The 23,730-nt window shown below is 36.7% G+C and overlaps 5 protein-coding genes across 7 annotated transcripts; all 5 read right to left on the bottom strand.

Moving 5' to 3' along the window:
• Window positions 1-2,147: 2,147 nt before the first annotated feature.
• On the bottom strand, window positions 2,148-5,234 carry LOC125190664 (protein NRT1/ PTR FAMILY 5.2-like). Its single transcript, XM_048088014.1, has 4 exons — window positions 5,091-5,234; window positions 4,678-4,895; window positions 4,023-4,594; window positions 2,148-3,407 (listed from the first exon to the last, which is right to left on the bottom strand). The coding sequence occupies exons 1-4, from the start codon at window positions 5,218-5,220 to the stop codon at window positions 2,567-2,569; spliced, it is 1,761 nt and encodes a 586-aa protein (XP_047943971.1). The 5' UTR covers window positions 5,221-5,234; the 3' UTR covers window positions 2,148-2,566.
• A 3,131-nt stretch (window positions 5,235-8,365) lies between these two features.
• Window positions 8,366-9,604, bottom strand: LOC125189901 (transcription factor MYB1R1-like). Its single transcript, XM_048087123.1, has 3 exons — window positions 9,523-9,604; window positions 9,107-9,285; window positions 8,366-8,734 (listed from the first exon to the last, which is right to left on the bottom strand). The coding sequence occupies exons 1-3, from the start codon at window positions 9,602-9,604 to the stop codon at window positions 8,366-8,368; spliced, it is 630 nt and encodes a 209-aa protein (XP_047943080.1).
• Window positions 9,605-10,734: 1,130 nt separating this feature from the next.
• Window positions 10,735-13,690, bottom strand: LOC125189118 (protein NRT1/ PTR FAMILY 5.2-like). Of its 3 annotated transcripts, none has more exons than XM_048086335.1 (5): window positions 13,492-13,690; window positions 12,764-12,890; window positions 12,462-12,679; window positions 11,824-12,395; window positions 10,735-11,588 (listed from the first exon to the last, which is right to left on the bottom strand). In XM_048086335.1, exons 1-5 carry the CDS (start codon window positions 13,681-13,683, stop codon window positions 10,754-10,756), a joined length of 1,944 nt encoding a protein of 647 aa, XP_047942292.1. In that variant the 5' UTR covers window positions 13,684-13,690; the 3' UTR covers window positions 10,735-10,753. The 3 variants fall into 3 exon arrangements, with proteins under 3 accessions (XP_047942292.1, XP_047942293.1, XP_047942294.1); XM_048086336.1 differs by having other exon boundaries at window positions 13,476-13,492; XM_048086337.1 differs by lacking the exons at window positions 12,764-12,890; window positions 13,492-13,690 and having other exon boundaries at window positions 12,506-12,597.
• Window positions 13,691-13,697: 7 nt separating this feature from the next.
• Window positions 13,698-17,246, bottom strand: LOC125189119 (heterogeneous nuclear ribonucleoprotein 1-like). Its single transcript, XM_048086338.1, has 2 exons — window positions 16,900-17,246; window positions 13,698-14,881 (listed from the first exon to the last, which is right to left on the bottom strand). The coding sequence occupies exons 1-2, from the start codon at window positions 17,125-17,127 to the stop codon at window positions 13,916-13,918; spliced, it is 1,194 nt and encodes a 397-aa protein (XP_047942295.1). The 5' UTR covers window positions 17,128-17,246; the 3' UTR covers window positions 13,698-13,915.
• A 4,250-nt stretch (window positions 17,247-21,496) lies between these two features.
• LOC125189120 (60S ribosomal protein L23) lies at window positions 21,497-23,046 on the bottom strand. Its single transcript, XM_048086339.1, has 4 exons — window positions 22,948-23,046; window positions 22,594-22,878; window positions 21,896-21,937; window positions 21,497-21,808 (listed from the first exon to the last, which is right to left on the bottom strand). The coding sequence occupies exons 1-4, from the start codon at window positions 22,958-22,960 to the stop codon at window positions 21,726-21,728; spliced, it is 423 nt and encodes a 140-aa protein (XP_047942296.1). The 5' UTR covers window positions 22,961-23,046; the 3' UTR covers window positions 21,497-21,725.
• Window positions 23,047-23,730: the final 684 nt, after the last annotated feature.

The raw sequence follows: 23,730 nt of genomic DNA, 5'->3' as shown, positions 1-23,730 counted from the left end.
GTATGGAAAGATTTGGTAGAATATTTAAATTCTAGGTATGGAAGGAAATCAAATAAGGAATCAATAACAATAAGCAAAATATTACTTCCTTCCCAACATAGTGATTTTCGAAAATCACTATTAAATAAGGGGGGTGTCAATTTTTTTCTCATTAAAATAAGGAATAATTGGGTGTTGGATTTAATTTGGAATATCATCCCAAGAATTAAATTAAATCCGGAAAATAAAATTACTTCTTCAAAAAAAATCAAGGGGGCCGAAAATCACAAGAATTGGGTGACAAGTATTTATGGAAATTTTCTCTAATATTTTCACTCACCCTTAACAAATAATTCACATTATAATAAAATCACATGCCAAATCACATAGTCAACAAATTTGACTTTTCAAACTTCCAACGCAAACCCTAGACTCAACTCGGCCATAGCATCACATGCAATAAATGCATTCACGACTCCACGTCATCAATAATAAATTTTAGGGCTCTAAAATTAAGGTTCTAAATTTCGAGATGTTACAATTGTCTTCAATCATGGAATGAATATTTGAATTTACGTTTCTTTCTGTTTTATTTTACGCACTTTGTTTAAGCTTGAGTTGTCGACAGGATTCCGCCTCCCGGGACTTCTCTTTTATCTTATTTATCACCTCCGGCATCGTGGTAAGGGAAATATCCTTATCACTCTCATACGTACTTGACAGACCAGAGTGTTTCCCCCCACTCACTCGAGTGTTGTGATGGTTTTCGTATGTAATTTGGAGTGTATCCAACTGATCAGGAAGAGATTCCCGACCCAGCTGAGTCGTTGGTACGATAACCGGGACCTGGCTTCAAACAAGTTTCCTCAACCCACTTCTACTGATTAGTATAATGGAGGTAAGGGTCGATTCCCACGAGGATAGACACGTTTTGATAACTGCGGTGACTTTCCTGGGTGTTTTGGTTAGCTACCACGCTTGGGTTGAGATTTTACCTAGACGAAAATAAAGGTGGTACTCTACTTGACTAGTAGGCGTGAAAATAACAGACATGTGGGAGTGTTCGTGAAAATAGGGGACAATGTGCTCAGAGGCATATAAAAAGTAGACAGTTACTAAAAGGAGAAATTTAGACTACAAGGCATATTTGGTGGCTGGGTGGTTCTCTGACAGGTCTGGGCAGTACATCTGAAAAGTAGGGAACAAAAGCAAAAGTATCTTAAAAGTAAAGTGGTTCAAACTAAAGTTGATTTTGACGTTTTCTTCTTCACCAAGTATTAACAGAATTCAGATAAACACAAACATCATGACCGAACTTCAGATTCACAAATTCAAACTCAAGATCCATCGATTTAAATGCTCAAACTTAAATTAAACAGTGAAACTGCAACTTTACTTCTACTGACTGACATGCAAGGTGGTAATCACGGCGCAGAAAAGAAACTCATGCACGAAAACTTGACTAAACATAGCTACAACTTTGAATCAACAACTCCCGATAAGAAAACACTTAGAAATTGAAAGCAATAACTAAATCTAACTTTCCTAGGCAGAATGAAGCAAACTCGAACCAAAGTGACATGCGAAATAGAAACTCCATAATGTAAATGTTGGAAAATAACAAAGTACTTCAAAAGAGCAAAGCGATGAGTGTTTGCAAATAACTAACGATGAAAACAAGTAAACTTTAAACTAAGAAAGCGATTAAGATTGTTTGTGCCACTCCGGGCGATGTACTACTACACTGCTACGATAACTGGCTGGAACGGCGGACTGATGACTTCTCCGGCAAACTCTTGGACGTCAAGTGACCATGGCTGTGGCGAGGAACGAGAGGTAGGATAATGCTGAAGGACTGATCTTCTAGAGAGAATTCTACTAAGTGTGTTGATAACCGAGAACTTCTAACCGAACTCTAAGGAACCAACTCTAAGTGTGATTGTTCGAACTGCTTCTCTCTCTCCAAGTGGCTTCTTTTATAGGGAGGCTTGCCCTTGCTTTTAGGGACCTTTTATCATCCCAGCTATCCTCCTTCTCTTCTGCCCGCGTATCGCACCCATCCTGCACTTCCTGGCATCTCGAGCCCTTTTCACTTGCGTCCTTTTGATCGTCACCCTCGTCTCCTATTGACTTGGATCCTTTAATCCTGCACACTTAAGCAAACTGTTTTGCAGATAATACATGCATTTCACGACATACTGACCAGTAACCAAGGCTTAGAATACGACTTATCAGTACTTTACTGACAAAATGATATCGAGTGCTTGTACACTCGGTAATGCCTCATGAATTATTAAAATGATAGTATTACCAACCAGATTTCCTATTTATACAAAGAGTTCTTGTGTATCGGTGGGTTACTCCCTATTGTCTCGTAAAAACTGCATGGTAATCTCATGTAATCTATCGATACATTTTTTTTATATTTTTTTATTTAATTAATATACCAAATAGGGGCATATACATAGGTTTTGAAATTTAAAAAAAGAAATAGAAATAGAAAAACAAAAACAAAAAAGCTTCTTGGGAGGGGCTTGCCTTACTGTGTCCGGTACGTAAGTGTTATACCAGAAAGCCATGATCGAGATCAGTCCGCGCCATGATCTTCTCCCGTTTCCCGGTCAGCCATGTCCGTGTTATAAACAAACAATTTTGCAACAACCAAGAAGAAAACAAAGTTGACAACACTGATCACCGCATAGAACGCATAGTAATAATCCAAATGCGACACATTGAGATTGTTCACGATCCATCCTTTCCCATTCCTCTTCGTAACATCAGCCACCGTCGATAGCAAAAAGCTACTGAGGAAATACCCGATCCCCAAGCTGGTGGTGAAGTAGGCCGCACCGAGGCTCTTCATCCCGTGTGGCGCCTGGTCGTAGAAGAACTCGATCTTGGCAACCTCCACGAAGTTATCCGCCACACCCATCAGGGCGAACTGCGGTAGGAGGATGAAGATGGATAGTGGCACTATCTCGTCCTTCCCGGTGATTCCATTCCTGCGAGCAACGCTGAGGCGTCGCCTCTCGGCTAGGGAGGCCGTGGCCATGATGATTATGTGGAGGACGAGGCCGATCCCCATCCGCTGGAGCATGGTTAGGCCTCTTGGGTTTTTGGTGTATCTGCGGATCAAGGGTACGAGGAGGCGGTCGTAGAGGACGATGGTGACGAGCATGAAGAGGGTGACGAAGGCGTTGAGGGAGGCCGGGGGGATCTTGAAGGAGCCGGGGCCGATGCCCCTCTCCAGAGTGGCGCCCTGCTTGATGAAGAGGGTTTGGGTTTGGGGGAGGAGTGTGCTTGGTATGAATGTTGCTACTAGGATTGGGATCATCTTCATCATTTGCTTTGTTTCTTCCACTTGAGTTACCGGGCACAACATCCACTTCGACTTGGGACTGCTCTGTACTGCAGCTTTGTCCAGAAACCTACGTAGAAGCTCGGATTAAAAGACACGTTTTGACTTTTGACTCCGCATTTATTTTAAGAAATTGTTTGACCTTAGAAAGAAAATGTGTGAAAATATTACCTCTTTTGTCCCTTAAATTTTGTCATATTTTGTCGAGCACGAGCTTTAAGAAATATAATGGAAAGTGCATTGAAAAAGTTAGTTGAATGTGAGTCTTACTTTTAAATACTCATTTTGTCTTCAAGAAATAGGCAACATTGTAAATAACTCGATATTAATGTACAATTGGTAAAGTAGTTTTTGTGGATTGTGGGCTCCACATTATAAAAGATGTGTATGATTATTGATTTTTGGAAATTTTTTCATATTTAGACTTGGTCTAATTTTAGTGGACGACCCAGATGGTAAAACTAGTCTATTTTTTGGGGACGGATGGAGTATTAGTTTTATGGTAATAAAATGTGAGGGAGAATGCGTTAGTGGAATGTGAGGTCCACTGTCAAAAATGGTAAAAGTGAAATGTGACAAATTTTCAGGGACGGAGTGAGTAAAATGAGTATAGTGAGTTACTAGAGTATGAGGTCAACTTACTAAAAATATATTCACGGATAAAGGGAGTACTTAATTATCTAACCTTAGTGTAGATGTATGGTCCAGTCTGAACTTGCCACGACCCGAGTAGTGCTCCATGGGGAGCTCGTGGAGTTCTTTAGGTTCGTCGGGTACAACCACTCTCCACTTCCTCACGGTAGCCACAAGCACCTGGGCCATCCGGGTCAAGGGGCTACCGGAAGGGGGCTTATGCCTATAGAAGCGCGTCCCAACAATAAAGACCATGATCGACACTGCAAGCCCCACTGTTGGGAGGGCATAGCCAACGGTCCACCCGACGTTGTCTTGGATGTAGACGAGGAATGTGTTGGAGAAGAGGGTGCCTAAGAAGATGCTAAACATCCACCAATTGAAGAATGAGAGCTTTTGGAACCTCTCCTTAGGCTCATAGTCATCAAATTGATCAGCCCCCATGGTTGAGATATTAGGCTTGGTTCCACCAGTTCCTATTGCAATTATGTACAAGGCTAGGTAGAAGATCCCTATTTGGAGAGCCGACGCCTTGTTGTCACAATCTTGCTCTTTCACTCCATCCCCACACGACGGGGGGCGTAAGGCCGACAACGAAACAGCCAGCGTTAACAATATCATACCCTGATCATATTATGTAGAAACATCATCAACATCACAAAAATTTAAACAAATAAAATGAAAAGTTTGTTGTCTAGATGAACTACCATAAGGTAAATTGAGGAAGCTATCATGAAAGTCCAATATCGACCGAGATAGGTGTCTGCGATGTATGCACCAATAAGGGGTGTCATCCAAACAGTGCCTATCCAGTTAGTGACATTGTTTGACGATTCAACAGTGCCTTCATGGAGCTTATTTGTGAGATATATCACTAGATTTGATGCAATCCCATAGTAAGCCATCCTCTCAATAGTTTCATACCCTACAACGTACAATTTAAGCAATCCATATATCAAAATATATACATATATCAAAATATATACTACCTCCGTCTAACCTTTTCAACCCACATTCTACTACATTTTTTAAAATCCGTGCTCGGTCAAATATGGTCTTATATTGGTGGACAGAGGAAGTATCGCCATAAAAATGTTGTGGTGCCAAAATAAATTCTTACCAACAATGAAGTAGCAAGCCTTCCATTTTCCAGTGTTTGATCTAAGAACTGGTCTACCTTTGAGGTCGAAGGTACCATCTTGTGTATAATCCCCTTGTGCTTCCTCTTCCACCCTCATCGTCGTCGACATGAGAGAGAGAGAGAGAGGTGTTTCCTTTACAATTAGTTTCTTGAGAGAAAGAATGTGTATAATAATTATACATAGAAGTTTTTACGTCATGTTCAAAGACTTTCCACTACTAAACAAAAACACCTTTATCACATTCTTGCGATTTACTGTAAGTCGATCAATCTCGGATGATACAACAAGTGGGATTTTAATTAATTAGAGAAACGATATTTGTCACATTCTTAACATTTTGAAAATTCGATACTCTTACTAAAGTATGTCCTTGGACTGATCTATCTTGTAGCCTTCATCACTATTAAATAGTATTGTCACGCTTCTAGAAATATTTTCCAGCCCTACATAAATCATTAAAATACTCGGATTCTTATCTATGATCATACTATATAATATTAATGGGAATAGTGCTTATTGCTAAAATCATTTATACTACAATAGAACCCTGTTTGAAATTGTTTGTAAAAGGATCTTAGTTGCCGACTAATGCCTTTCGATTAGTCCAAAATAGAAATTAGAAATTACATTGATGTGGGCGATACATTATATTATGCTTGGTAATTTTGATGTTAACAAAGTAAATAGATAGTGATGGCCTAAACATATCTGGTACGACTTTCATGTCATGATTAATGAATTAGCTTTGAAAAATCCAACAAATAAAGGAGGATTGTGGCCAAAAAGTCTACTAGTTCGGAAATAGTTTGGACATGATAGACTCAGTCCAATTAACTGAATATTTTCTTGCTACTTATTGTCAACGACTACAGAAAAAGAAAACAGTGTTTATCGAGTTTAAAAAATAGTCGGTATAGGCTAAAGTGCTCGTAAATATTAAATACCGAGCGTTTTCCAAGCACAGAAAATGCACCATATTAAGCTCATTTGTAAATTTCCGATTTGATTTCCAAGTGCCACCCAATGAGATTCCGAGCACATGGACGTGCCTGGTCAATAACTAGACTTGTTGTTTTTTTACTTTCCGAGCACATGTGGTGCTCAGTATTGTGGAATTTTACAACCACGGTGTGCGCTTGGAATAATGGTTTTATGTTGAATTTTTGAGTTTTGAGCACATGAGTGTACTAAGGATCCTAGGATTTTTCTACATATTAATAGGAGTATTTTATTGTGTTTCATATTTTTATTGTGTAATTTCTTTTATAAATTATTATTTAAATTTATTTTATTTTCTAAATTATTATCAAATCAATAAATAAATTTAAAAAAAATACAAACGAGATTAATGTAAATGAATTATTTTATTGGCCATTAAGTCTAGAAAGTTTAAACTCTTATTATTTGCTTCTCATTTGTTAGAAATGTTCACTAATTAGGCTTGAATCGGCTCCATCAACATTGTTGTTTGATTTCATCCACACTTTTAACTTATCTCTTGCATCTCGATCTTCATTTTCTCACGCACTTCTTGTAATCGCCGTTCGACGAGCTCATTGACATGTCTAGTGCTGTAGTGCTATGTTAGTTGAAAGATGGACGTGCTCGGATTATGACATAGTACGTTCTGAGCACATAGATGCTAGGAATAATTCGTAACTTCCTAGAATATTCATGATGTTCGGATTAAAGCATAGATCTGAGCACTTTGGTGCTCAGAATAACTCATAATATTAATCTGACAAAAATGATCGTGCTTGGATTCAAACATAGTTCCAAGTACATATGTGCTAGAAAAAGTCTAGCAATTTCTGCCGCGGCCTATGCAAGCCAAATATTTCCAAGAACTTTGACTTTTGATTTTTTTTTTTAAAATAATCTAATCGGGTTTCATGCATTTAATGGCTAGACATCTTGCACACTTCAATCGAGGCTCTACAGAGAAAGTTATATTCATTTTATCAAAACCGCCACATGCACAATATAAATCATACTATTGGTGCACTATCTATTTATTTGTACAAAACTAACTACAAAGTGTACAATGTAGAGATAATGTAGCTAGCGGTGATTATCGGATATCAACTAACGGGGGAGAAATTAGCAACTCCTATCATAAGTAAGCATCATATACTATTTGGAAACACAAGGTTTTTGGGTTGGATTTATATAAACTAATAATAATAATAACAAAAGTAATAATTTTAGTTTTTTAAGTAAAATGGTTGTTTCCGGCTGCCGCTGCTCACTTTAGAATTTCCATTAATGTCCCAAATCAGTTTGGATGGGTGCAAATTAAAGTTTTAGCTCTAATTCCTCAAACAATAATGCATACGTTGGCTTTCTATATTCTTGTAACTAATGGCTTTCTATATTCATATTTAATTGGAGCCTTTTATCTCTAATACATTAAATAATAATAATAATGCTTAATAGAGCCTTTTATCTCTAATACGTTAAATGTAATAATGCGTTTTACATTTATGTTCCATTGGAGCCTGTTAGTTCTATGAGTAATAGCTAAAATAACTATGCATATGTTTAATACATCAAGTGGTGACTTTTGGTCTTTTATATTCTTATAACTAAATATTATCTTAATTTAACAGTTATTAAAAGTTATTATATGAATTTAAATATAATTATAATGGCATTCTTGTTAATTTTCTCAAACCTCCCCTTTTATATATGTATAGATTTGATGGATATTGTAAGAAATATAATTCTTATAAGGGTAATTTTATAATATAGATCGATAATACTAACACATTATTTAATTAAAATAAATTATATATTAAACAAAAATTAATACTTTATAAGTATAATAAAAAATTTTGTATTCATTTAATTTATTATTCAATTTCTTTAATTCTTTTATTCCACATAATAATGATAAGAACACAACATTTTCTATTATAAATGAATTTAATAAATTATTTACGCATCATACATTATTCCTACTAATCCTACTCAATATATGTGAGCAAGTTATTCCACCGAATTCTGCGAGTCCAACGCTTTATATATTCAAAGATACATAGATGAAAGCTTTGTCAGAAATGTTTGGACTTTTGACTTTTTTTTCCTTTATAGTATCAAATACTAGGAGTACTATGTTTGGAATTGGTGCATTAGTTGTAAATAATTAGTCAAACTAAAAAGGCAAGAAATTTATTTGGCGATTGTGGACACAAAGTAAAACGATTAGATTAATATTAACAACCTAAATTGAACAAATCTACTTCAATTCTAATCAATTCACTCTATATTTCTTAAGCAACACTAGGATGTTATCTCCATTATTATCGTAGGCAGACATGACCTGGAACCGCGAATGACCCTGGGCCGTGGATGGAACAACATTAATGGCGATGGCTTGAGAGGAAAGACGAGGAACGTAGATTGGCAATGAATTGTTGACAAGGAAATTTTGAGAGTTTTCAAATGGATTCTGAGCTTGCATTGATGGTTGAGCATGAGCATTGGTGAGAGGGAGTGGAACGGTGGTTGTGCATACATTGGCATTGGATGTCACTTGCAGAGGCACGGAGGCTGGCCGGGCAACTGGCTTAGCCGGGATCTGTTGCAAGTTTCTAGCATCTTCCATGGGCCTTGCAGCAACCTAATTCCATGCAATTATACCATATTTTCATTAAATTACACAACAGTGAAAAATATATCCTTAGATGTTTATTAATTAGTAATGTAAAAAATTCTGAATCAGATTCATGAGCTAGAACATTAGACAATTATGGTTATCAACTAAATACTTCGTCCATAATAGATGACACACTTAGGTAATGACACAGAATTTAATTAGGAGATGTTGTATTAATGTGAGAGAACTTAATTTTTCTAAATAAGGAAACTTAGGTAATGACACAGAATTTAATTAGGAGATGTTGTATTAATGTGACGGAACTTAATTTTTCTAAATAAGGAAAGTGCGACATATAGTATGAGACAGAGGGAGTATACTGATTAGGTGGTCTACCGATTGAGCATGGTGGCGCCGGGAATTGAGTTTTGTGAAGTAGTTCCGAGCATGAGATTTGACTTGAATGGGCGTGCGAGTCTTGACAAAATGCTCACAAATTCCTTTCCAGTCTCCTTTCCAACCCTTCTGCAATCCAATAAGGAATTGCTTGTGCTCTTCCTTTGTCCATGGACTTCCTAACAATTTAAATTAAAACAATTCCACCACTTGAATTGTGAGACATATATAATCAATCCACAACGTGACGTAACTACTATAACACATATCTTCTTATTGAAATTAAAGATGACCACAAAAACAGGCAAACAAGAATTCAACAAAAATGTAGGTAGATTAACAAGTGAAGAGATGAATAAAACCGAATCAGAAATTCCAAGTAACGGAACTGATCAGAGATCTAATCTCTCGCTTACGTTGGGCACGGCCGCTCTTCCCGACTTTCATTCTCACTCCAAAAAGCATGATCTCGCGGTCTTTATCTTCGGAGAGCGACATTCCTAAGCAATAGAGAGGAAAAGAAAAGATGATGAATGAATGTGCATGCATTGTGCAATTGCAATGAGCCGGATTTATATATACCGAGAGAAATTCAAAGTTTTGGAAACATGACGTGCCGGATAACATTGTTATAGTTTATGGAAATTTCTAAACATGGTAAATAACAAGATAGTAATATTTTCAATGATATAAATCTCGTGAAATATTTAGCAGCGGACTGGATAAGGAAAATTAGCCTTTTGGTGAAATTATGACTGGACTTATAGTTGAAAATTATTCAAATCATAGAATTCTTTTTTTAAAAAAAAAACGAAATGAGGTATCCAAGCCATAGCCGATTTATTTCAAGATTCAAATTTCCTTTTTTTATTTTCCCTCTGTATTTGTTTTCTCCTTAATTCTGTAATAAAGATTTATTGATATTATATAAAGATCTACTCTCTATTTTTTCTCATAAAATTCAAATCTAAAATTATTCACAATCAACTTTTTGCAGCCTGTAAATTTCCTGGCGAATAAAGAAGCATTTAATTAAATGCCATACTATGTATTGCCTAAATTTGTTAATTTACTTAATGAACTTGAAGTCTTGAACGTAAGACTTTTGGAACCAATTTTTAAAACCCTTTTTTAAAAGCCTTCTGCCTAGGTATATAAAATGTCAAAACCTAAGCAACTTATCCAAGTTGATTCATTGCTGCTAATTATAATGTATTTATGTAAACTTCGGGAGAAATGGGTGAAATAAACTTATTTAATTTAATCATGTTGAAATATTTCCTCCATGCCACCAAAGATGATTCACTTTCCTTTTTTATTTATCCCAGCCAAGATAACTCATTACTGAAAATACAAGTACATACTTTTATCTCTACTTAATTCAATCTCTCTTACTACATACAAAATAAAGCTATATAAAATCTCGTGTCGCCTAATGAATGAGTCATCTTCCTTGGGACGGGGAGAGTACTGACAACAAATGATGCAAACCCCTAAAATGGAGAAGGAAAAAGAAAAGAAGAATCGAACAACAAAGATAAACAAGCGCAAGGTTGGTTTTGGAACACCATATTTCGGGAATATGCAGATGAAAACTTACAAAGTTTAAATTTAATACACATTTAAAAAAGAGTATAAAGAAAAATCTTATTCAATCAACTTGCTTTCTGCTTCTTGGCTGCTCACCTCCACATTATACACAAAAAACTTGGCAACAATCAGAAAGAAAACAAGATTTAAAAAGCTCAACAATGCACAAAATGCATAGTAATAATCCAAATGAGACACATTGAGATTGTTCATGATCCATCCCCTCCCATTTCTCTTGCTAACATCAGCCACAGTCGACACCACCAAACTGCTCAAGAAATATCCAATCCCCAAACTCAGCATCGAATAGGCCGTCCCAATGCTCTTCATCCCTTCGGGCGCCTGATCGTAGAAGAACTCGAGCTTCGCCACCTCCACGAAGTTATCCGCCACTCCCATCAGCCCAAACTGTGGGAGGAGAATGAAGATGGACAGCGGGACCGTCTCATCCTTCCCGTAAATTCCATTCTCCCGCGCCACGCTTAGCCTCCGCCTCTCTGCAAGGAAAGCCATTGCCATTATCAATACATGGATCACCAGTCCTGTTCCCATCCTCTGCAGCAGACTGATCCCTCGTGGATTTTTGGTGCGTCTGCGGGCGAAGGGGACGAAGAGACGGTCGTAGATGACGACGGTGATGAGCATGAAGATGGTTGTGAATGCGGAGAGGCAGGCCGGAGGGATCTTGAAGTGGGAGCTTATTGCCCTGTCTAGAGTTGTCCCTTGCTTGATGAAAAGCGTGTGCGTTTGTGCAACCATCGTGCTTGGTACGAACGTCGCTGCTAGGATCGGGATCATCTTCACCATCTGCTTCGTCTGCTCGACTTGAGTCACAGGCGACAGCATCCATGGTGAGCTCGAGCCCGTCTGCACAGCTGCTTTGTCTAGAAAGCTACAAGAAAGCGCAAAACAGACAAAGTTGTGATATATGCAAAACCTAATCTTATTGCAGAGCACAGAATCACACTACAGAGGTCATTTTTAGATAATACAGATGTCAATCTTAGTTTGTTTTTAGGTCACGATTGTAAAAATGACATCTGGATTTTATAAAAATGACCCAAAAACAGTTCGGCACTAGAAATTAGTTCGACATTGATTATAATCCACAACAGACATATTCAAACCTGAGACAGGAACTGTGGTCGAGTCTGAATTGGCCAGAACTCGAGTACTCATCCAAGGGGAGCTCATAGAGTTGTTTTGGGTCGTTGGGGACAACTGCCCCCCACTTCCTCACGGTGGCCACGAGAACCCTTGCCATCCGAGTTAATGGGCTGCCCGGTGGGAGCTTATGCCTATAGTAGCGCGTCCCGAAAATGAAGACCACGATGGACACTGCAAGGCCTGCAGTAGGGAGAGCATAGCCAACGGCCCAACCGACATTGTCTTGGATGTAGATAAGGAAAGTGTTGGAGAAAAGAGTTCCCACTAAGATGCTAAACACCCACCAGTTGAAGAAGGAGAGCTTTTGGAGCCTCTCTTTAGGCTCATAGTCATCAAATTGATCAGCCCCCATAGTTGAGATATTAGGCTTGGTTCCACCAGTTCCTATTGCAATTATGTACAAGGCTAGGTAGAATATACCTATTTGAAGAGTTGAGGCCTTCTTGTCACAATCTTGCTCTTTCACTCCATTCCCACACGACCCAGGGTGTAAGGCCGACAATGAAACAACGAACGTTAACAATACCATCCCCTGTCATGTTATGTAGCAACAACATCAACATATAGTCAGCAAGCCTGTGCATACGAGATTAATTACCGTAAGGTAAATGGAGGAAGCTATCATGAAAGTCCAATATCGACCAAGATAAGCGTCTGCGAAGTATGCGCCAATAAGGGGTGTCATCCAAACAGTGCCTATCCAGTTAGTCACATTGTTTGCTGATTCAACAGTGCCTTCATGGAGCTTATTTGTGAGATATATTACTAGATTTGATGCTATTCCGTAGTACGCCATCCTCTCAAATATTTCATATCCTGAAACATGAGCCGTGTGGCAGGGAATGAAGAATGGATGGAAAAATGGAAAGAAATCAGTCAGCAAGTGTACTTCCTTCTTACCAACAATGAAGTAGCAAGCTTTCCATTTGCCAGTGGATGATCTGAGGACTGGCCTACCTTTAAGGTCTACTGTACCATCTTTCGTGTAGTCACCCATTCCTCCACCCGCAGGGCCTCTATCTTCCATCTGTATCCCAGACACCAGAGAGAGAGAGAGAGATTATAAATTATGCTCACAAAACTATTATACTACTGATTTCGTATTTTTATCTTGATTATTAGAATTTCTCCAATAGTACTATCTTCCAACGAGACATTAATCAAACAATGTTAGTTTTCGCAGGTCTTTTATATTCTAAAGTTGCAATCTATGTTAGTAAAATAATGGACTAGGTTGGAGTACTATATCTAAGTTTATCCTTGTTATTAGATTTTATTATAATAATCTTATCAGTCCCTAGAGTATTTCTTGGCCAGCTCTCCTCATCAAATGTCGTCATTACATGGTGCATTTTGTCCTGTTATTGTAGTACTATATTGCAAAACATGTTCTTCAAATCCAATCTCAATAGACGATGCCGGATGCAGAATAAGTCATTCATATAATACAAACAGATCATGTCTGAAATCGCTTGTTAATATTGAATATTGCCGCCCTTCAAAATGATTTATGCCTTTTTCTGTTAATATCACATCTATTTGAGAATTTCAGAGAATAACAAGTAACAATAAACGAAGATAAACAGACACCAATTAAGAAACCAAAGCTTACCAAAACAATCGATTACCTTAGTCGAAAACAGGATCACTTCAGCACACAGAGAACATACATCGTTCACATCTGCACGTGAGACAGAAAGCCACCTACTTCTCTTTCGAGTAAAAACGCTAAACTCATTGAGTCCTCCCTCGCGAATGGGTTTTATCTTACAAGTATATATAGAAGCCCTGGTAAGAGCCCAAGGAGGTACGAGAAACATATCCAGTTTATGTATTGAGAATAAACTGAATAATTACATAAGCAGAAAAGAAAGGTCTGGAAAATCGTTATCATTTGTGTCTAGATTCATGATTTAGAAACAATGTAACAGAAGATAAATACGGCTAGATTTAAGCACACTGCAAATACAGGCTCGATACATATTCCAAACAAAGCTCAGTCACCAAGCTTAGATAGTGGATTGAACCCTAAAACCATCTTGACTAGGAGTTTCAACTTTCAGGTTTCCAACTACCATCAGGATGCATTGCATTCCCACCAGCATAGGCGTGAGATGCATCGTCCCCATAACCATTATAGTTGTACCCTTTATTAACAAACTGAGAAGCACCGCTCGGAGGTCTTCCTGCCTGTGCATAACCACTGGCACTACTCCTCGATGCATTGCTCCAAGGAACAGAAGCCCCATAGTTAGCAGTTTGACCATATCCCGAGGCACCATAACCAGCTTGTTGGCTACTCCATTGATTTTTCAAGAAATCGGTATTTGGTGAACCTAGGTTCCCATAAACTCCTGCTGGACCAGAATAACCAGCATTGGCACTTCCATGACCACCGACCTCATAGCCACCATAAGCACCATAGCCAGGATTGTTATTTCCTGCATAACCATAGCTAGCACCTCCGTAAACTGAATAAGGAGGATACCCACCACTTGCTGGTTGTGTCTGTTGATAACCACCACTTGCAGGTTGATTTGGGTGATAACCACCATTTGTTGGTTGTGTTTGCTGTAACATTCTACTGTTTCCAATGGGACTATTGTATGATTCGTTACTAGAAAAGTTTGAGCCGTAGCCTCTGGAGCTTCCACGAGAACCAACACCTGTGACTGCATCTTTGGGGAGTGCGCGTTTTACCTCAACAAGCTTGCCTTTCAGCTCATGAAATGTCTTTTGAAGAACTCTATCAACAGAATCTTCTGTGGTAAAGCTGATGAAACCAAAACCACGTGGCCGGCCAGTATTTGTATCATACATGATCACTACATCAGTTACACTACCAAAATCTTCAAAATATCCCCTAAATTCATCTTCTTTTAAGGTAGAAGGCAACCCCCCAACAAATATCTTCTTACTTTTGAGATTCTCAGACCCTACAAAATTTCCTCCAGTACTATTGCTTCCGGTTTTCAGAGTCTGCTGCTGTTCTCTTGACATTGCTCTCTTAGCTTCAACCTGAATTTTAAAAAAAGGTTGTACCTCAGATGGCCATAGAGTGAAATAAACACAATTCAATAACTACATTAAAAAAACAGAAAAAGCAGCTGATCAGAGATAGCTCAGATGAACAAACAATGGTCTCATATCCCAAAAAAAAACCAATCAGTTTAAACTAGAGATGACAATACTGACAAGAACACTTCATTACTATGTACACAACTTACTAGCTTTTGAAAGATAAAGAATGCTATATAGCCACAATCAAATCAAATACGGAAACAGAAAACGCTGAATACTGCAGATACAATACAAGCTATTCAAATTACTCAAAAGAACATTACCGCATCCTAGAGATGATGGCATTTTTTTCATAATAGTGAATAAGTTTTCTTTAATAATGAATATACGTTACAGTGGACAAGATATCTAATCCCACCCCCAAAACAAGGAAAAGCAGACTCCAGTGACCCAATCTAAAAATATATGATACCACAAATGTAAAATGCCTACAGACCATTAAGCTTTAGGACCCACAAAGCTACCCTTTTTATTTTAATTCTATCCCAAGTTCCAGACATCAAATGACAGACATCAATTCGATCGATGAAAAAAACAATGAGAACTATAACTCACCAAAGGATTTTTCTCCTCACACCCCAAAACACCATAATTAGCCACTAAATATCCAAACATGAAAAAAACATCAAAACTACCCCATGCTCTGCCAAAATATAATATCACTGAATCTTTGTCAATGGACAATGAGTAAGATATGCCCGTTACTCCCGAGTATCTTAACTATCAGCTTGGAGAAACATTTACGTGTTTCTCACTTACATACATAATCACAACAAATGTAAGAAAGTTACTAAAAAGTCAAAACCATCGACCAAGAATGCAATTACTACCAGCACCTTCCCATTACTTCACAAAAAAGAAACTGAGAAAGCAAAAGGAGTGTGGGAAGAAAGACTAAGTGTAGTACTTAAATGAATAAATATCAAATAATCCTACCTAGACCTCCTCGTATACTACCATCCTCTCCCTACATGATGAATTCACAAAAACATATTCTGTCATCTTAGAAACCTAGAAAACGGCGAATAGGAAACACATTTGATGAAGAAAACTGGACAAGAGATGCAACGTCAGATTTAAAGCTGAAATAAATCAGCAAAGTGAGAACCTCAGCCCTCAGGTCAACTGGACCTCCTAATACTGTAACCTATATAAAAATCCCCTCAAACTGAAACAAACTTATCAATGGATAGGTAGATATGCAATAAAAACGCTTTAAGAAAAGGAGAACAAATTTAAGAACTATTCTATAGAATCCTCAAAGACTATATTTCACCTCAGGAAAAAATAAGGCTTCGCTAATATTAAATAACCAGGACGACCAAAAGGGAAGCTAGACGCTGTGAGAAAGAGTAGGACAAGGAAATTACTACCTCCGTCCACGAAAAATAGTCTTGTTTTTCCATTATGGGTTGTAGTCTATATCTATTTATGGTAAGTTTCTCTATCTAATTTGGTTTGTCCCATATTACACGAACAATACTTCAACCACCTTTACTCTTTATCTCTCTTACTTTACCAATTTCGCATTAAAACATGTGTCGCCCTCTACCAGTACTATCATTATTAGATGGAGGTAGTAATTTTCAACAGAATTAATCTAGAACCACCCCAACTGCTAATGAACTCACAAGTTAATCTAGCAAAGAAAAACAACAAGCACCCATGCTTGAGATCTGAAACCGAGCACTTGAACAAAGAATTGATGAATTCAGCAGCTATGAATAAGCTAATGCTGTTACATACATCAATCCGTTTCAACTAAACATGTGTTTAGCAGTTCCGTTACACACTAACGTATCAAATACCAGATGATAAATATTATTTCAAAAAAAGAAAAAACACAAAATCAACCATAAGTCCATAAATAGATTCAGTGAAGTAGAACACTTGACGAGAAAAAAAAAGGATCGCATAAATAGATTCAATTAAGCAAACATGTGAGAGAGAATTACGGTGCGGCCTTCGATGTTATGCGTTTGCTGGAGGACAGAGGGGATGACGGAGGGATCGGAGAAGACGACGAAGCCGAAGCCGCGGGGCTGAGAGGTGACTCTATCGCGCATGACGACGGCGTGAGCGACCTCACCGTAGCGGCTGAAATGGTCTCTGAGGTGCTCCTCCGTCGTCTCCCAGCCTATGCCGCCGATGAAGAGCTTCGCCTCGTCGGTGAAAGAGTCCATCAGTGTGTGTTGTAGTGAGAATTCAATCTCGGCTTCAGATTCGCAGCTTGCCCTTATTAGGGCACCAGCTCGTGATGTGCTCAAAAACGGCGACGTTTTGACGCTGTGCTCCTACAAACGACATCATTTGCTCACCCTGTTCTACTTTTATTCTTCCAAATACTACTACTGTTTCATTATCTGGTTACAATAATAATTTAACACAAATCCTATATTGATTAAATTAGGAAAATTTAGTTATATAACCTAAAATTATTAAAACAGAATTACCTATCAATTTAGTTTTAATAAAGGGTTATTACAGTCTAATATCACGAAACTATCTAAAATGTTACTAGCCACTGCTAATTGAGTCTGTGTGATTCGGCTCAGATTTTAAGTAATATAGTAGAAAATAGATTGAAAAAATTAATGGAATATGAGTCCTACTCGTATTAGTTTTTTTAATAAAATGTGAGTATGGTAAAGTCAATGAAATATGGGGTCTATTACCAAAATTCATAAAAAGTAAGGGTGTCAATTAATTGTGGACTGATGAAAAAGAAAATTTGTGTCGATCAATCCTTAACGGACACAAACTTCAAAATCGGTAAATAATATTTCATACACGCACCAAAAATAATCTCATTAGTAAATTTCATAAATTTTAATGCAAAATAGGTAAAATGTGAGAAAGAGAAAGATAAAGTGGGTATAATAGAAAAGAGAAAGAAGAAAATGGATGAAGTATGAAAGACAAAGATTTGAACAAATATGAGTAGTATAAATTAGGAGTAACTTCTTACTTTTAGTATGGAACTATTTTTCTGAATGAAAAAAATGAAAAGAAGACTATTTTCTATGGATAAGAACTTACCTAGAATTGTCAATTAGACTCTTATTTGATTTGGTGTCAAAATATAGGTTATGGCTCATCAGATGTTTATATAGACTTGCCCGGCTTTTTTCTCGCTTTAATCTCTTAAACCGAATCATTTTTTTTTAATTAATTTCTCTTTCTCATTAATCAAATTGTATTATCAAAATTGTGAACTAATTCTTTCCATGCATAACTGAGAGAAGAAAATTGTGCAAATAAAGAAACAAAAAAATCTTATGTTTTGAGGAGGAGGAAAACAAAAACATTTAAATAGCTCGATTTCAAGATCATCAAAGACATCCATTGACCAATAATGAAGGGAATGACAAAGAAGATGCAAGACAACTTAAGCACATTCATTCGTGGAATAAGCTCCTCCGAAGTGAGTGCTCGAGTGGTAGACGACCGAAAGCTAAAAATGGTGCTCAAGGCCTCGTTGGAGAAGGGAACGGAAGAGACGCCCGACCTGAGCGATGCAACGCCCGTCCGGGCGTTTCATTTGAATCCAGTCTACACTGCGACTTTCGTATAAAGTCATAACTCTCTCATCCGGACCCCGATTGGGGCGTTTAAGATACTCACGCTTAGCTCTTTCAAAGACGAAGACAATACTTTTGGAGGATTCAAGAAAGAATGTCTGACCGGGCGATTTTCAAGGGAAAACCCTGACCAGACGGTTTGACTATTTTTGGTCGCGAATTCCAGTATGTTCGCCCGCCCGGGCTTTTCTGCAAGAGGGAAAATGCCCGACCGAGCATTTTGTGCAACTTGCATTTTTGAACTCTTTTGGCTCTTTTATTTTGCACTTTTAACCTGTAGTATAAATACTTTTGTTAGGGTTTAGTTGAGGCGGCTTTGAACTCATTTGCAAACAAACAAAGTCTCAACGTTGAGCATCCTTCTTCGTTATTGAAAATTTATCAAAATTCCTTGTAGTTGCACTTAATATATTGTCGGGCTTAGATTAAATGTTAAGGTATGCAATTTCAGTTCTTGTATTGCTAGTTTTGTGGAGTCATTAGATTTTTGCTTTGGTGAAAGTTACTTTGGGTTGTCTTCATTGTTTTGTAGCATATATCTAAATCATAACACCATCATCTTCTTCCTTTTTCCACCATTTTTATTGTTTCATTTCTTATTGGATTTGTTTGGGTTGTTGAAATATTTACAAGAACAAGTATGGGGCAAATATATGCGTCTTAAAAATCCTTAAGATTCGCATTAATAGTTCTCCAAAAGGGTGACAATGTTAAACATCTTCCTTGATTGCATGAATCCTTCTAAAAGGCGCTTAACAAAAATCATGATTATATAAATTCTTCTCTGTGTTCATGATCACACGTAGTTCATGATAATATGAATCCCTCTGTACCAATAAGAACTTCATCAACTTAGTTGAGACGGAATAATCAATTTATGTGTATTTTTTTATTTAATCATATCTTTATTTGTTATACAATTCTCATTATATACTTCTCCTAGGAGTATTTTTTTTCGACAGAGGATTTAAGAATATGGAATTTTGTTATTAAAGAGAGAGAATAAAGTAATAAAAAGGAATATAGTAGAGGAAATAGTAACAAAGTGAATGTCAAAAAAGGAAATGAATCACTTATCTTTGGACGTCCCAAAAAAAAATGCGAATCACTTAGCTAGGGACAGAGGGAGTTGATGCACTTTTTATTAGCACTAAATAAACCTGCAAGTATACAGAATATAAATAGTATAGCTAAAGGTTAGTACCACATACCGATCACGGGGAAAACGATCACAGATTGACTATCATCTACTAAGTTTCTTCTACTATTTGGAAGCACGAAGATTTTTTTATTTTTAAAAACAAATAATTGCAGATAAAACACAGAGATAAACAAATGAGATAATGAAATTCCAGAGATTTAATTTCACCAGTGGCGGAGCCACGGTAAGGCCCTTGGGCCCCCCAGCCATTTGAATATTTACTATACATTAAACACATAAGTAGTTAGTGCAGTTGTGGATTCAGGGTACTCATCCACTTGATACCAAGTTCGGTTACTGTTGCTGCATTCATACATTGATTTGCTCTCTCTAGTAATTTTTCATAAACGAATTCAAATTGTATTCATAAATATATAACATAAGTAAAATTAATATCAATGCTATGCCCTAAAAAATATATTCATATTTTTCTTATTATCTATTTCTAAAACACAGAACTTTTTATATAGCTTATGTTCGAATTGTTCCGAACACTGAACATACTAAATACATTTTAATACTTCCTCCATTCACGAAAAAAGTCTCATATTGATATTTTGTAATGTCCACAAAACATAGTTCCATTTATAAAAATAGAAAATTTTCCTCTAATACTTTACCTCTTTTTATCTCATGTCTCTTACTTTATCCACATTTTTATACATTCTCTCTCTCATTTTACCACTTTCTCATTAAAACTCGTATCGTCTATAAATGAGACTATTTTTTGCAGACGGAGGGAGTAGTTGTTTGGGCCCCCCATCGTTAAAGTCTGGCTCCGCCACTGGATTTCACAGTTATGGTTTATACGTGTTCCAACTACAACACCCTAGCACAGTTCATACTTTACTAGAACGAGTCACATAAATAATATTCATGCGGCACAAAGTAGATAACAGAAACTAGGGGCGTCAATCCTAGATTTGTAACTCCCAAAGGCTCCTAAGACTCCTAATGTTCTCGCTCTCAATTAACAGAACTGTTTTAAGGGGAATTAATTATAACGACAACTAAGTTCCTCTAACATGCAAACCTCCTCTCACGATTATGTTGCACATCAAAAAATCATCATAGAATGTTGATGGGGTTGGCAGCGGAAGCACAAATAAATAGAGAATAAGATCTATTTAGCAGATTATTCACACAAATTCTATTCGTGCAATTATCACATACATCATGCTCATAACTTGAATTAAAACATACTTTTAATTAATTGAAACCTAAAACATTTTTTTCTACGGAGTAGAATTATACTTTCCTGATTGTCCAAAAAATCGTAGATGGCTTGCTACTTCTCCACGCAAAGATCTTCGATACTCGACCACAAATCTTCTGACTAGATCCCGAACTGTATTCTGATATCTGTGTGCGCTGATCTTATTACTAGGACTTAAATAAAGAAGACAGAAGTTTCTCACGGAGTAGGAAAAGAGAAAAAATCGTCCCATGTCGAATATAGGAGTGGACGAAAATTTTGAAAGAAAATAAGTGTATTTTCCGTCTCCTTTATTCTCCTATTTAAAATAAGTTACATATTGGGCCCCAGTCAGGGATATTTGGAAGGTTTTGGATCTAGCCTCCCTCTATTAGATTTTTACTAATTAAATTGAACTCACAATTTAATATAAAGCTTATATTGAAATATTATTATCAGCCACTACAGTGATATTAGCCACTACAGTAATAATATCACTGCCCATCCAAATCTGAAATTACAAGTAATATGCAACAGATTTGTCAGTAAAATGTGTGTAAGATCTGCAAATAGAATCAACAGCTAAAAATAACGTTCAATTAACAAATCATAGAATCAGAAGCCACAGCATATAAATATATAGCATTGAAGAAAAATTCCTCTGAGCTATATGATTAACGGTCCCAAATAAGATAAATCTCGTAAATATCTTAAGAAATTCCAAAAAAAACATATAATCTCCAAGTCACTTTTTAACAAACTCACAAAAGCTCAAAATTTGAAGAATCTTAGGATTCAACTTCCCTAGACAATAGCATTGGCAGCGCTTGCAATCCTAGGCCAAAGATCAGCACATTCCTTACCAATAGGACCAGTAATGGCAGACCCTACAAAACAGATAATACAGAAAATTTAACATATTGCAACAAAATGTATAAACAAAACAATGGAGCAAAATATAAATGTAACATTACCTTTCATTTCACCCTTGGGATTGACAATAACCCCAGCATTGTCTGCAATTGTAAAGAAAATGCATTAAGTAAAATCAAAAGTAAGGCAATACTTCAAGTTCATTCATATTAGGGGTGTAAGTTGAAGGGTCATAAGAATAAACTCATAGGTTTCTGAGTCTATGTATTTGCATAAGCATTTCAAGCAGCTGTATTATGAAACCTGCCGTGTTGATCATAGTAAAAATAAGAATTTCAACGATCAAAATATTACATTTTTTACCCACAATATCAAAGGGGTAATTAGATGGTACAAAAAACTTGGAGTTTAGGCAAGGTTAACTACATAAGGAGGATGCAAAAAGTTTCAAAAAAATTTATTTTTACACAAAAAATTTCATTTGGTATATGTTTTGTAAATCACATAGGCATAAAGTTTACAGTATAAATGAAACCTTTTGTATTATGTGCGCAAACTTGAAACTTTTGTAACAATTCAAACCAAAGATGAAACATTTAGCCTGAATGGTGTAATATCGAATTTCATCAACATAACATAATCTGCTAAGAATGTAGTATATTTTATTAAAAAATAAAATTTCGAATAAATTTTCAGAATGTTTGAGATAGCAAAATCAAAACGAGCTAAGAACAAACTAAGATTCAAGATATAAAAGCAAGGCATATTTGTTATGAAATTATTTGAGTAACAACATCACCTTCGAAATACATGAAGACGCCGTCCTTTCGGCGCCAGGGCTTGCGCTGGCGAACGATGACAGCTGGCATGACCTTCTTACGGAGATCGGGTTTCCCCTTCTTCACGGTGGCCATAACCATGTCGCCGACGCAGGCAGAGGGAAGCCTGTTGAGGCGACCCTTGATTCCCTTCACGGATATGATGTAAAGGTTCTTGGCGCCGGTGTTGTCGGCGCAATTGACCGTCGCCGCCACCGGCAGACCCAGCGACATCCTGAACTTGTTACCCGCGGAACCTCCGCGTCCTATCACAACAAAAAAATCCATTAATTTAATCAAAACGACATTTTCGGTAAATTGGAATTGGATCATACCTCTCTTGGACATTTTCGGCTTCTCTCTGGAAATGTATGCGGAAGAGAGGCGTTAGGGTTTTAAGGGAAGCTTCAAGTCGTAAGTGGGCTAGGGTTTTCATCTAATTGGGCTCTACATAAATGGGCCACACAAAAACAGGTAGAAAGAAAATTTTACTATACCAAGAATGTTTCTAAATGCAAATTTTATTCTTTAAAATATAGTAATATTTAATACTTCAATGCCATACGCGATAATATATAAACTAAAATTTCACTAAAATATGTGTGCACTTTAATCAATACATTTCTAGCTAGCAAGCACTTTAAACATTAGGTTATATCGTGTTTATGTCATCTTCGATCATTTAAATCAAACACAAAATCATTTTCCCATTTTTGAGTATATATTATACTAAAAAGTAATTTTACTGTAATGATTTACTCCTTCCGTCCACGAATAAGAGTCATGTTCACTTTTTCGCACTTGTTTTGTAAAAATGATAATAAATAGTTAAAGTGGTCAAATGATAAAGTAAGAGAGAGAATAATGTAGATAAGAATCTGTCTACATTATTCTCTCTCTTACTTTATCATTTGACCACTTTAACTATTTATTATCATTTTTATAAAACAAGTGCGAAAAAGTGAACGGGACTCTTATTCGTGGACGGAGGGAATATATCAAATTCAAATTTTACACCATTTTTATATGACTTAAAAAATTTCATATTTGGTATTGTTCCGTGAAAAAATGAGTTTTGATTTGTAATATGATTAGAGAAGATTTCTATAAAAAAAATA

Source organism: Salvia hispanica, chromosome 5, assembly GCF_023119035.1.
Source record: "Salvia hispanica cultivar TCC Black 2014 chromosome 5, UniMelb_Shisp_WGS_1.0, whole genome shotgun sequence".
NCBI classification, from domain to species: domain Eukaryota; kingdom Viridiplantae; phylum Streptophyta; class Magnoliopsida; order Lamiales; family Lamiaceae; genus Salvia; species Salvia hispanica.
The sequence above is the reverse complement of the archived record's forward strand: the minus strand, read 5'-3'. Positions and strand labels throughout refer to the sequence as shown.

Excerpts from the sequence above, each read along its gene's own strand:
- LOC125190664 (XM_048088014.1), bottom strand. The coding sequence starts at position 5,220 with ATGTCGACGACGATGAGGGTGGAAGAGGAAGCACAAGGGGATTATACA. Across the intron at positions 4,595-4,677 it reads CTTCCTCAATTTACCTTATG|GGTATGATATTGTTAACGCT; the intron begins GTAGTTCATCTA and ends TAATATGATCAG. Across the intron at positions 3,408-4,022 it reads GACCATACATCTACACTAAG|GTTTCTGGACAAAGCTGCAG; the intron begins GTTAGATAATTA and ends GCTTCTACGTAG.
- LOC125189901 (XM_048087123.1), bottom strand. The coding sequence starts at position 9,604 with ATGTCGCTCTCCGAAGATAAAGACCGCGAGATCATGCTTTTTGGAGTG. Across the intron at positions 9,286-9,522 it reads GAAGAGCGGCCGTGCCCAAC|GAAGTCCATGGACAAAGGAA; the intron begins GTAAGCGAGAGA and ends TTAAATTGTTAG. Across the intron at positions 8,735-9,106 it reads GGCGCCACCATGCTCAATCG|GTTGCTGCAAGGCCCATGGA; the intron begins GTAGACCACCTA and ends GCATGGAATTAG.
- LOC125189118 (XM_048086335.1), bottom strand. The coding sequence starts at position 13,683 with ATGTTTCTCGTACCTCCTTGGGCTCTTACCAGGGCTTCTATATATACT. Across the intron at positions 12,891-13,491 it reads TGATCCTGTTTTCGACTAAG|ATGGAAGATAGAGGCCCTGC; the intron begins GTAATCGATTGT and ends TCTGGGATACAG. Across the intron at positions 12,396-12,461 it reads CTTCCTCCATTTACCTTACG|GGGATGGTATTGTTAACGTT; the intron begins GTAATTAATCTC and ends ATAACATGACAG.
- LOC125189119 (XM_048086338.1), bottom strand. The coding sequence starts at position 17,127 with ATGGACTCTTTCACCGACGAGGCGAAGCTCTTCATCGGCGGCATAGGC. Across the intron at positions 14,882-16,899 it reads ATAACATCGAAGGCCGCACC|GTTGAAGCTAAGAGAGCAAT; the intron begins GTAATTCTCTCT and ends TTTAAAATTCAG.
- LOC125189120 (XM_048086339.1), bottom strand. Across the intron at positions 21,938-22,593 it reads CGTCTTCATGTATTTCGAAG|ACAATGCTGGGGTTATTGTC; the intron begins GTGATGTTGTTA and ends TTACAATTGCAG. Across the intron at positions 21,809-21,895 it reads TCCCAAGGGTGAAATGAAAG|GGTCTGCCATTACTGGTCCT; the intron begins GTAATGTTACAT and ends TCTGTTTTGTAG.